General features: G+C 41.5%; 1 protein-coding gene across 1 annotated transcript; it reads left to right on the top strand.

Annotated features, from left to right (window-relative positions):
• Positions 1–264: 264 nt before the first annotated feature.
• Positions 265–10,135, top strand: LOC148021360 (putative pentatricopeptide repeat-containing protein At1g68930). The gene is made up of 4 exons (XM_087698246.1): positions 265–345; positions 428–662; positions 9,605–9,675; positions 9,758–10,135. The coding sequence occupies exons 1-4, from the start codon at positions 265–267 to the stop codon at positions 10,133–10,135; spliced, it is 765 nt and encodes a 254-aa protein (XP_087554372.1).
• Positions 10,136–11,425: the final 1,290 nt, after the last annotated feature.

Here is an 11,425-nt window from a genome sequence, read left to right as displayed (position 1 = left end):
AGATTGGTAACTCGAGATGCAGTCTCATGGGCTACACTTATTTCAGGATATGTCGATTATGGGCTTTGTGAGGAAGTACTAAACTATTTCAAAGAGATGCAGATGGAAGTACACTGGTGGATATGTATGCCAAATGTGGGAGCTTGCTTGATGTTCAGCACACGTTTGACTGCCTGCCACAACGGAATGAGCATTCTTGGAGTTCCCTTATCATTGGCTATGTTGACATGGGGGATATGACAGTATTTTGGGCTAGCAACTGATATGGATGCAGTCAATTATTTGATGCTTGCCAATGACATGATTCATGCCCTTTATCCTAATGCTATAACAGTTGGAGAAGATGTGAGTGGAATGCCAGTCTTTTCCATCCCAGTTGCAGATGGTGGCATAGGTTTTGATTACAGGCTCCATATGGCTGTTCCAGATAGCACGGGCACTACATGATGATGCTGAAACAAAGGAATTTGCTTCACATGAATTTGTTTCTAATACTCTCATAAGTATGTATGGGGAGTTTGGAAATATTATGGATGCGGAGATTGTGTTTTGTGAACATGCTGAGCACAATGTTGTATCATGGACTGCATGCATATCTGGGTATGCAGAAGGAGGAAAAACTTTAGCTAGTTTGCTGATGTTTGAAGAAATGTGCCTGGCAGGTATTGCTCTAGATGGATTGGCATTTCTCTTAGTTTTTTCTACTTGTAGTCATGCTGGTCTTGTTGACAAGGGAATTCAGATATTTGAGTCCATGACTGGGGTCTATTGCATTATTCCTACTGTGAAGCACTATGTAGCCTAAGGTGGAACTACTGGGATTTTGGCTTGGCAAGTTGCAGCTTTTCGGTCGGCTATTGTGGGATAGAACCAAAGGAAAAATCAAAAGAAAAATAGAAAAAGGGAAGAAAAAGCCATGTCTGATGGGGTAGCGCAATACGGAGAACGATACTTTTGGGGACTGCGATGATAGAAAGGTAAAAAGGGAGGAGGCAATTGGTCTACTGGGGGGTATGAGGTGTAACAGGCCCAGATGGAAGACATAAACTGAAAATTGAGTTTGGAAAATGGGAAGAGGATCGACTTGCTGGAGCTCTAACTACGCTAATTCAGCAATTGACTCAATACTGTGTGGTAGAGGGACATACAAAAGAGGCCTACTATAAGCTTCATCTTTTGATTTAAAAAAGAAGTCGATGCTTTGATGGAGCATCCTGATCTCAGAACTGCAATAGAGAACAGAGGGGAATGCTCTCTAGGGAAGGCTATGGAGACGCAGAAATCCATTCAAATCTATTTGAAGCACTTATACAGTTACTTCATCCATCAAACTTATTCATTACTGAAATACTACTACGAGAACAATTTGAACCCCTGCGTATTGTACTCTCTGTGAAGGGCTATGAGGCTGCGAGTTCCACATCACTCACAGCAAATTATAGATTACAAATTAACTGTCTCCAAATTACCATCATAGTGTCCTAACAAGATTTGAGTTAAAGCAATCACAATAGTTGCCACTCTATAACACAGAAGAAACAGTTTTTAAGTAGGATTGACGATGGTAGAACTGCGAGATGCAGGGAGGAGTCGGCCATCAAAGAACGGCAAAGAGGAAGGCACAACCAGTGCTCTCATCATCGAGGATTGATTTGCAAAGCGAAATTACTGAGCCTCAAGGAGTTGCAGGAGGGTAAATCAAAGGTTCTGATTCAATTGATGGAGGTTCCACTCAGAATGCATAACTTCCAGTGGGTGGCAAGGAGTTTGAGCCGTTGATGCAAAGGCCTTACACAATTGTATATTTCCACTATGCTGCAGCATTGCAAATGCAACCAGAACTAGACTGGATGAAGTGACTTCAGCAACTATTGGGCCATAAACATAGAAATAATTTGCATGAAATTTATGTTCTCCATCCTACAATGGGTTTGAAGGCCACAGTTCTGGGATTATAGCTGTTTGTAGAGCCAGAGGTTTAGAAAAAGGTGGTTTATTTGGAAAGACTCCTTCAGTTGTTCAAGTATGTGTCCAGGGAGCAGCTTACAATCCCAGAATTTGTTTTCCAGCATGATCTTGAGGTGAATGGTAAAAAGGCATTGTTATGGACCCCAAAATGAGATACTTCACTAACAGGCCTTTTGCAAGCTCACACTAGCATTCTATTAATTTTTTTCCTTGCCTTTCTGTACCCAGTAATAAGGGAGATGACGATCGTGTTCAGAAGATAAAACAAAAACTTGTGTTCTAACCAAGGCATTGAAGATCACATGGACTTGCATATAAATGTGTCCTACATAGAGCTAGTGGAACTGTTGGGAGGAGCAAAAACTAGTTTGCATGCTGATGTTGCATGAGCTCTGTTTTAAGCTCTTTTGGAGTGGAAGAGCTTGAGTTGCTTTTTCAAAAAATTCAAAATGTTGTTGTTGCCAAAGAAGAGGAAGGAACTAATTTTCAAATGCAGAAAAGAGAACCTCATAAGAGCTTTCAACTTTGTCTAATTACAAGCATCGGCTTCAAGCAACACTTGACAATATTCACCAGTGGAAAGAGGCTATTAACTCTTGGAAAGATATTGTTACTTGGTATCATTTTCTCATCTTGCTCATTTTCTTGATTGATCTTCCATCCTGAAGTTATTCAAAGTCCTCTGTGGTAGCGACTTTGCTTTCGAAATCCTTCGACATCTTTGGTGAACTCGACGTGAAAGCATCACATAAATTTCAGGATGGGAGATACTTCCGCATCAGTTTCAGCCTCTTCTACGATTCCTGCTTTGTCCTCTACTTCAGCTCCATCATTGACTGCTGCTTCAAGTACTTCAACAGATGATTTAAAGCAGATTTTACAGAATATGTCTATGTATATGCAGCTTCAAAATCAGCAGACACAATTGTATATGCAGCAGCAGCAGCAATTGTATCAACAACAGTTGTCTCAGCAAAGGCAACTATATTTGGAGTAGGAGAATGCAATCAGCGCGACTAAGGTGATTGAAGCAGTTGAGAATGAGAAGATATTTGATGGCCGTAATGTTTCAGCTTATTTGAAAATGTATGAGATCAAGATGGGATTTTTTGGAGTACCAGTTGGACTTATGAGTAAGTATTTCCTTCATCTTGTCACACCCGCCTTGATGGAAAAAGTGACTAATCCTTTTATTCAAAATTTGCATTGGCAAGATTTCAAGAAAGCCCTGAAAGAAGAGTATTTCCTTGAGGACTTTGGGATGGCTACACAGTGGTCATTCCGAGAGTGGGCCTACATGCCAAACAAAGGTCTAGCTGCTTCAAAGTTGATGCGAGAATTTGAAGAGAGGTATAGTCAACTTGATGCCATTGAACAAAGAGCATTGGATGTTGAGAAAGTTAAGCTTTTCTTGCAAGCTGCAGATCCTTCTCTTCAAGAAGAATTAGGAGAGCTTCTTGAGGATCGCACGAAGCCTATGGGTCTTAAAACAGATTGGCAAGATGCCTAGGATGCAGTTTCGACTTTGAGCAAGAGGAGGATATGGAAGACCCGCCTATAGAATGGATCTATGACACCGACTTCGTCTTCTGCTCCTATGCCTGCTTCTATCCCTATTATTTCTTCTCTTCCTCAGCCAGTTTCTTGGCCTATGCCAGTGCCTATTGTTTCTACTCCTCCAGTTCCTCCTGTTCCAAGACCGATGCCAGCACCTTCTGCTCCAAAACCATCCGCTCCGTCGGTGCATTCCTCTCTTGATGACATAATCAAAGGCATAACGGATTTGACACTGGAGTCAATTAAAGCAGAATTGGTGGGAAAATTGAAAGAGCATTTTGCTTCGACTGCGCCTACTATTTCTTCTAGTGCTCCTACTGCACCTAGGAGTGCTCCTAGTGCACCTAGGAGAGATCGAAGATGTATTTGGTGTGATAGTACAGACCATTAGCATTGCAAGGATTGTGAATCTTTTAAGGATGCAAGGAGGAAGAATTTGGTATTTTGGGGACAAGATGGTAAGATCTGGTTGACTGAAATAGGAGCTCCACTTGCTACCAATTTTGGGAAAGGCAGAATGAAGAAATTAGTGGATGACATGGTTGCACGTACTTCTTATGTGGCAGGTAGAGGAGATGCTTCTGCATATGGAGTTCAGATTGAGAAAGGATCAGACAATCAGTCAGCTTTATGGACTTATGCTATGGAGACGGCAAACAAGGGAAAAATTCAACAGATTGTTTTGACTAGTGCAGGTTCTAGCATCAGATCTGAGACAGGTTGGGATTCACCTGTTGACAGGTATACTATTTATGCCTACTTGGCTAAGTCTCAAGGAGCAGATGTACTTGTTGAGGAGAAGCGTAAGAGGGATGAAGAAAATCCAAATGCAGCTAAAAAGACTAGAGGGGGTGAGTTTGCTACTCCACCTACTGCAGGACCGTCTTTGAGGCCAGGGCCAGAACGACAGATGGAAGATGCTCAAAAGAAAGAAAAGAGGCAAGAGCCTAGAGAGAGAAAGCAGCCAAGGTTTAGATTGATGTCCGATATTGAGACATCTATGGACATGAAGAAAATCTTTAATGACAAGATACTTGGCAGTGAGGTGACTTTTACTATTTTTGAGGTTTTGGGCATCTCGAAAAGAGAGTTTCAAGATCAGTTCCAAGAGGTCCTGAAGAGGAAAAGACATGCATTGCCTACTACTAATACACAGAGAGTTTTGATTGGGGAGTTGGATGAGGATGAGGATGAGGTTATGGTTGAGAATGCTTCTGTTTTTCCACAGATAGAGAAGAGGGTTCAGCCTATGGATTATGCTGAAACTGATGAGCCTGTCTTGATACCACATAGTCACTTTTCGCGGAGTCATTGGGCTAGGGCAACTACAGAAACGATGGTAAAAATTGGAGAGAAACAGGTGCCTTATGTTGCTTTGGTGGATCATGGTTCAGAGATTAATCTCATAGTTCGTGGAGTTTATGAAAGTAATAGATGGCCTATGGATGTAGAGCATGGGTGGCGTATGAGAGCCGCCAACAACACTGCAGGTGATTTGTATGTTGTGTGTCCCAGTGTCAGGGTTTCTATTGGAGATGTAGAGGAGGATTTTCATTTCTTTGTGCAGGATTCATGCTCTTATCCCATAATTCTTGGACAGCCATTCATCACAGAGATGCACATGGAAACAAAAGTAATGGATGATGGATCTGCTTATGCACGGATTCGCAGTAAAGATGGCATGAGAGCAGTTCAGTTTATGACTGTGTGTGTGAACCATGTTAAAAACAGAGATACTCTTAGAGATGCACCTTTGCCCACTGTGAGGGATTCGGGTTTTCATTAGGTACCGCTGTTTCGCGAGATGACAGTGGTAGAGAGCAGAGGAGATTGGAGTTCTCGCCTCCTGGCAGTAGTGTTTTCTCCTCCAGTTTTGTTGGAATTTCAGTAAACAGTTTGATGAGTTATCAGAAGACTTCTGAGTTGCCTAGAGCTGCCAGGCAATACATATGCAAGAAGGAGAAAAATTTGAAAAATGCAGGTATTTTAGAGGATGATGAGCATATAGATGGGATGTATGAAAGTATGATTTGTGCAGATACAATGATAGAGATGGAAAATATGCTAAAAACTGATATGCAGAGTTGTCACAGTAATATATCAGTGCAATCCCTAGACATGTTTCATGAAATTCCAGATTTTGTGTCACAAATAGAGTCAGAGGCTGAGGTGACTCAGCAAAAAGTATTGAGTGCTGAAGAAATTCAGCAAACAAAGTTTCCGGCTGATTATGATCAGCTTACAGAGACACAGAGGGCTGAAAACTTTCAGCCAACAGAGTTTACTGCTAAAATATTTCAGCATCCAGAGTTTAGGGCTGTTCTTATGCAGTCCATAGAGCAGAGGACTGAGGATATTCAGCCACCACTGGAGTGCAGAATTGCTGATTTACAACAAGATTTGAGTAATGCACAGGATCATAATGAAGCCAGGGTTGACACAAAATACAAAACTATGGATAAGAAGGTGAAGCCGGTAGTTGTACCGCTTCCACCTGACAGTGATCAGCAAATAGAGAGGGCTGTCAAACAGCCAATTTTGAGGAATCCAGAGCATATAGGCCATGATTTTTCAGCAGAGACTCTTGTTGAATTAAAAATTGGAAATGGTAATTTCTTGCTACCTACAGAGAAGCAATGCTTTCAGGAGATACTTGAGCGACATGGAGGGGGGTTTATTTTTTTCCCGCATGAGATTGGATGTGTGAATCCGGATATTGTTGCTCCTATGGTGATCTTTACTATTCCTCATATTCCATGGAACCTCCAACCTATTCCAGTGCCTAAGGCACACCTACCAAAGTTAATTGACTTGTTGAATGAGAAAATCAAGATGGGAATCCTAGAGCCTTCATCTGCACCATACTCAAATAGGTGGTTTACGGTTCCAAAGAAGAATGGTACTCTCCGATTTATACACGACATGCAGCCAGTAAATAGAGTTACTATCAAGAATGTTGGTATAGGTCTAGTTGTGGATGAGTTTGCAGAAGCATTTGCTGGACGTGCCATCTATTCTTTAGGTGATTTGTATTCGGGATATGATCAGTTTCAGCTGGCTTTGGAAAGCAGGGACATAACCACTATGAGAACTCCTATTGGGCTTGTCAGGATGTGTACCTTGCCTCAAGGTGCCACTAATTCTGTTGCGCATATGATGAATGCCATGCATAAGGTCCTTTGTGATTACATACCTCAACTTACCATGCCTTTCTTGGATGATGTGCCCATTAAGGGGTGTGCAGAAGAAGAGAAGAATGAGAGTCTAAATGAGCAGGGATGCAGATACTTTGTGGCTGATCATATTTCATCTTGTGAAAAGATTTTGGCCAGGTTAGAAGAAGTGAATTTGACACTATCAAGGCAAAAATCTGTTTTTGGAGTAAATGAGGTTGCCATTGTTGGACATATGTGTGAGTATTATGGCAGGAAACCCTCACTTGAGAAGGTGGATGCTATAGGAAAGATTACAGAGTATTGTTCTACCACTTCAGAGGTACTGAGATTCATTGGCACTTATGTGTTTTATATGATTTGGATACCCCATTTTGCACACATAGTAGATTGTTTATATCAGCTGCTTCGAAAGGGGCAAAAATTTTATTGGGATGAGAGCCACACTAGAGCCATGCAGAAATTGAAGAAGTTATTGCAGATTGCTCCTACTCTAAGAAAAGCAGATTATAATTGCGAAAGTCCTATTCTATTGACAGTTGACACTAGTCCAATTAGCATAGGTTGGGCTGCGAGCGAAGATGATGCAGATGGAAACAGGTATGCTATTCGGTTTGGGGCAAAAGTCCTAAATGAGAGACAGAGGAGATATCCGCAAATCAAGAGGGAGTTACTGGGGATTTTTACAGCTCTCAAATGTGACAAGGAGTACTTTATTGGAGCCTCAGTTGTGGTAGAGACAGATTTCTTGCCATTGATAGGTATGATTATGAGTTGCTCTACTCCGGATATAGCTATGCTAAGATGGATTGCATACATCATGTCATTAAATCTAGAATTTAAACATATAGCAGGAAAAGATAATCCAGTGGTGGCAGATATGCTATCTAGAGCGAGATATGATGATGAGGAGACACTACTCGTAGAAGAGGATGATGCAAAAATTTCAGTCGCTATGGTTGATCATGTTTGCCAAGTCTATGATATTGTGGCTTTCATAGAAGAACTCTATGTTGGAGATTGGTTGCAGATTGGCAAGTATCTTAGTACACTAAGCAAAAGAGATGAATGGATAGATGAAGAGTTCAAGAAGATCAGAAGAAAAGCCTATGGTTATTTTCTTAAGGACGGATTTCTTTGGAAGCATCCAAAGAAAAGAGGTGGATTACCCTTGCGGGTTGTCTACGATAAAGAGACACAGTTACAGGTAATGAGGGAGTTTCACGAGAGTCTTTGGGCTGGTCATAGAGGAGTGTGGGCCACTTATGAGAAAATCAAGGAGAAATATTGGTGGAAAAGCATGTATAGAGATGTTTCTCACTTTGTAGAGACTGCCAGATGTATTCGGTAGTGCGTCATCGAGATGAGCTTCATCCAACCTATCTGCTATGCATTCATTATAAGTGGGTAGTTGACTTGGTAACTATGCCTATGAGTCTATGGCAGATGAGATATATTGTTTTGGCTAGAGAGGATCTTACCAATCATGTTGAGGGCAAACCTTTGAGAACGAAGACCACTAGTGTAGTGTGTAAGTTCTTATGGGAACAAATTTTCTGCAGGTATGGCTGTGTGGGTAAGATCACTGCGGATCGTGGTGAACTGGATGCAAATGAAGCTAGGGAGTTTTTCTCTCAACTAGGATCAAGTTGGCTCTATCCACAGCATACAATCCAGAGGGAAATGGGAAGAGTAAAAGAGGGCATCTGTCGATAGTGAAAGCATTAGCCAAAGCATACAGAGGACGGATTGGAGAATGGCTGAGACTTCTACCATTTGGTTTGTGGGCTGATCGTATGACTCACAGTGTTAGCCCGTAGAGTTGATGTATGGTTAGAAATCGGTTATGCCGACTGAGACTTGTGCTTTGATTTGGTCAGTTTTACCTTGGCAAGAGGATTTGACGAGAGAGGAGCTCTTAGCTCTTCGGATTTGGCAGTTGGAGAGAAGACCAGAGGATATTCATCTAGCTATTGACAGGTTGAAGGTTGCTAGACTAAAAAATAAGGACAGGTTTGACAGTAGGCATCGCTTGCAGCCTAGAGCAATAGAAGAGGGAGATTGGGTATTAGTCTTTGATAGCAGCCTTGAAAATTAGCATACTACACTTCGAAAGATGGTGAAAAGATGGTTTGGGCCATACATAGTTAGACATGTTTTTGATAATGCAATATATGAGCTGACAAAATTGGATGGGACAGTGCTTAGAGTGCCTATTGCAGGAAAAAGAATTAAGATTTTCAAGAAAAGAGATGATGACGATTATGTGTTGGAAGAATTTGCAAGAGAAGAGCAACGAGAAGAAATTCTAGTAGAAGAGACAGATGATATGACAAATAATCTTGCTGAGGAATGATGATAATGATCATGGGTAGTTGGCCCATCCAGAGGATGCACACGATTAGAGGGGGTGGATGTCGTACTGCTGTGCATCCAAGGTGTGGAATCCACCAAAAAGTTGTGTGTGTGGGATTTGATACTTTGTACATACTTAGTCATTATGTTTGCTCTTTTATTCTACGTGGGTAATATAGTGAAGAGGGGTTTGGTGCAAGAGGAACTTATCCATAATGCTCTGGTTGACATGTATGCTAAATGTGACATGCTTGTAGAACAACATGGAGTTTTTAATAGATTGGTAACTCGAGATGCAGTCTCATGGGCTACACTTATTTCAGGATATGCCGATTATGGGCTTTGTGAGGAAGTACTAAACTGTTTCAAAGAGATGCAGATGGAAGTACACTGGTGGATATGTATGCCAAATGTGGGAGCTTGCTTGATGTTCAGCACACGTTTGATTGCCTGCCACAATGCAATGAGTATTCTTGGAGTTCCCTTATCATTGGCTATGTTGACATGGGGGATATGACAGTATTTTGGGCTAGCAACTGATATGGATGCAGTCAATTATTTGATGCTTGCCAATGACATGATTCATGTCCTTTATCCTAATGCTATAACAATTGGAGAAGATGTGAGTGGAATGCCAGTCTTTTCCATCCCAGTTGCAGATGGTGGCATAGGTTTCGATTACAGGCTCCATATGGCTGTTCCAGATAGCACGGGCACTACATGATGATGCTGAAACAAAGGAATTTGCTTCACATGAATTTGTTTCTAATACTCTCATAAGTATGTATGGGGAGTTTGGAAATATTATGGATGCGGAGATTGTGTTTTGTGAACATGCTGAGCACAATGTTGTATCATGGACTGCATGCATATCTGGGTATGCAGAAGGAGGAAAAACTTTAGCTAGTTTGCTGATGTTTGAAGAAATGTGCCTGGCAGGTATTGCTCTAGATGGACTGGCATTTCTCTTAGTTTTTTCTACTTGTAGTCGTGCTGGTCTTGTTGACAAGGGAATTCAGATATTTGAGTCCATGACTGGGGTCTATTGCATTATTCCTACTGTGAAGCACTATGTAGCCTAAGGTGGAACTACTGGGATTTTGGCTTGGCAAGTTGCAGCTTTTCGGATGGCTATTGTGGGATAGAACCAAAGGAAAAATCAAAAGAAAAATAGAAAAAGGGAAGAAAAAGCCATGTCTGATGGGGTAGCGCAATACGGAGAACGATACTTTTGGGGACTGCGATGATAGAAAGGTAAAAAGGGAGGAGGCAATTGGTCTACTGGGGGGTATGAGGTGTAACAGGCCCAGATGGAAGACATAAACTGAAAATTGAGTTTGGAAAATGGGAAGAGGATCGACTTGCTGGAGCTCTAACTACGCTAATTCAGCAATTAACTCAATACTGTGTGGTAGAGGGACATACAAAAGAGGCCTACTATAAGCTTCATCTTTTGATTTAAAAAAGAAGTCGATGCTTTGATGGAGCATCCTGATCTCAGAACTGTGACAGAGAACAGAGGAGAATGCTCTCTAGGGAAGGCTATGGAGGCGCAGAAATCCATTCAAATCTATTTGAAGCACTTATACAGTTACTTCATCCTTCAAACTTATTCATTACTAAAATACTGCTACGAGAACAATTTGAACCCCTGCGTATTGTACTCTCTGTGAAGGGCTATGAAGGCTGCGGGCTCCACATCACTCACAGCAAATTATAGATTACAGAGTAACTGTCTCCAAATTACCGTCATCAGTTTCCTGACAAGATCTGAGTTAAAGCAATCACAATAGTTGCCACTCTGTAACACAGAAGAAACAGTTGTTAAGTAGGATTGACGATGGTAGAACTGCGAGATGCAGGGAGGAGTCGGCCATCGAAGAACGACGAAGAGGAAGCCACAACTAGTGCTCTCATCATCGAGGATTATTTGCGAAGCGAAATTACTGAGCCTCAAGGAGTTGCAGGAGGGTAAATCAAAGGTTCTGATTCAATTGATGGAGGTTCCACTGAGAGTGCATAACTTCCAGTGGGTGGCAAGAAGTTTGAGCCATTGATGCAAAGGCCTTACACAATTGTATATTTCCACTCTGTGGCAACATTGCAAATGCAACCAGAAGTAGACAAGATGAAGTGACTTCAGCAACTATTGGGCCATAAACATAGAAAGAATTTGCATGTAATTTATGTTCTCCATCCTACAGCGGTGTCGTGCTGCTGCACATCCAAGCCATAAACACCTCCATTTTTGTTGTGCATTTGTGTTATCTTTTAGCGTGTGATTCATTGTGTGTGATTGATGCATTAAGATAATCCGTCCTTTCAGTACCCGCATCCAATGTACATACTCCACTTGTGTGTTTGTGTTTATG

Source organism: Lygodium microphyllum, chromosome 18 (genome assembly GCF_053477565.2).
Source record: "Lygodium microphyllum isolate KBCC chromosome 18, Lygodium_microphyllum_v1.1.10, whole genome shotgun sequence".
NCBI lineage: Eukaryota > Viridiplantae > Streptophyta > Polypodiopsida > Schizaeales > Lygodiaceae > Lygodium > Lygodium microphyllum.
This window is presented reverse-complemented; position numbering and strand designations above follow the sequence as displayed.

Excerpts from the sequence above, each read along its gene's own strand:
- LOC148021360 (XM_087698246.1), top strand. The coding sequence starts at position 265 with ATGGATGCAGTCAATTATTTGATGCTTGCCAATGACATGATTCATGCC. Across the intron at positions 346-427 it reads CTATAACAGTTGGAGAAGAT|ATAGCACGGGCACTACATGA; the intron begins GTGAGTGGAATG and ends TGGCTGTTCCAG. Across the intron at positions 663-9,604 it reads TGAAGAAATGTGCCTGGCAG|TCAATTATTTGATGCTTGCC; the intron begins GTATTGCTCTAG and ends ATATGGATGCAG.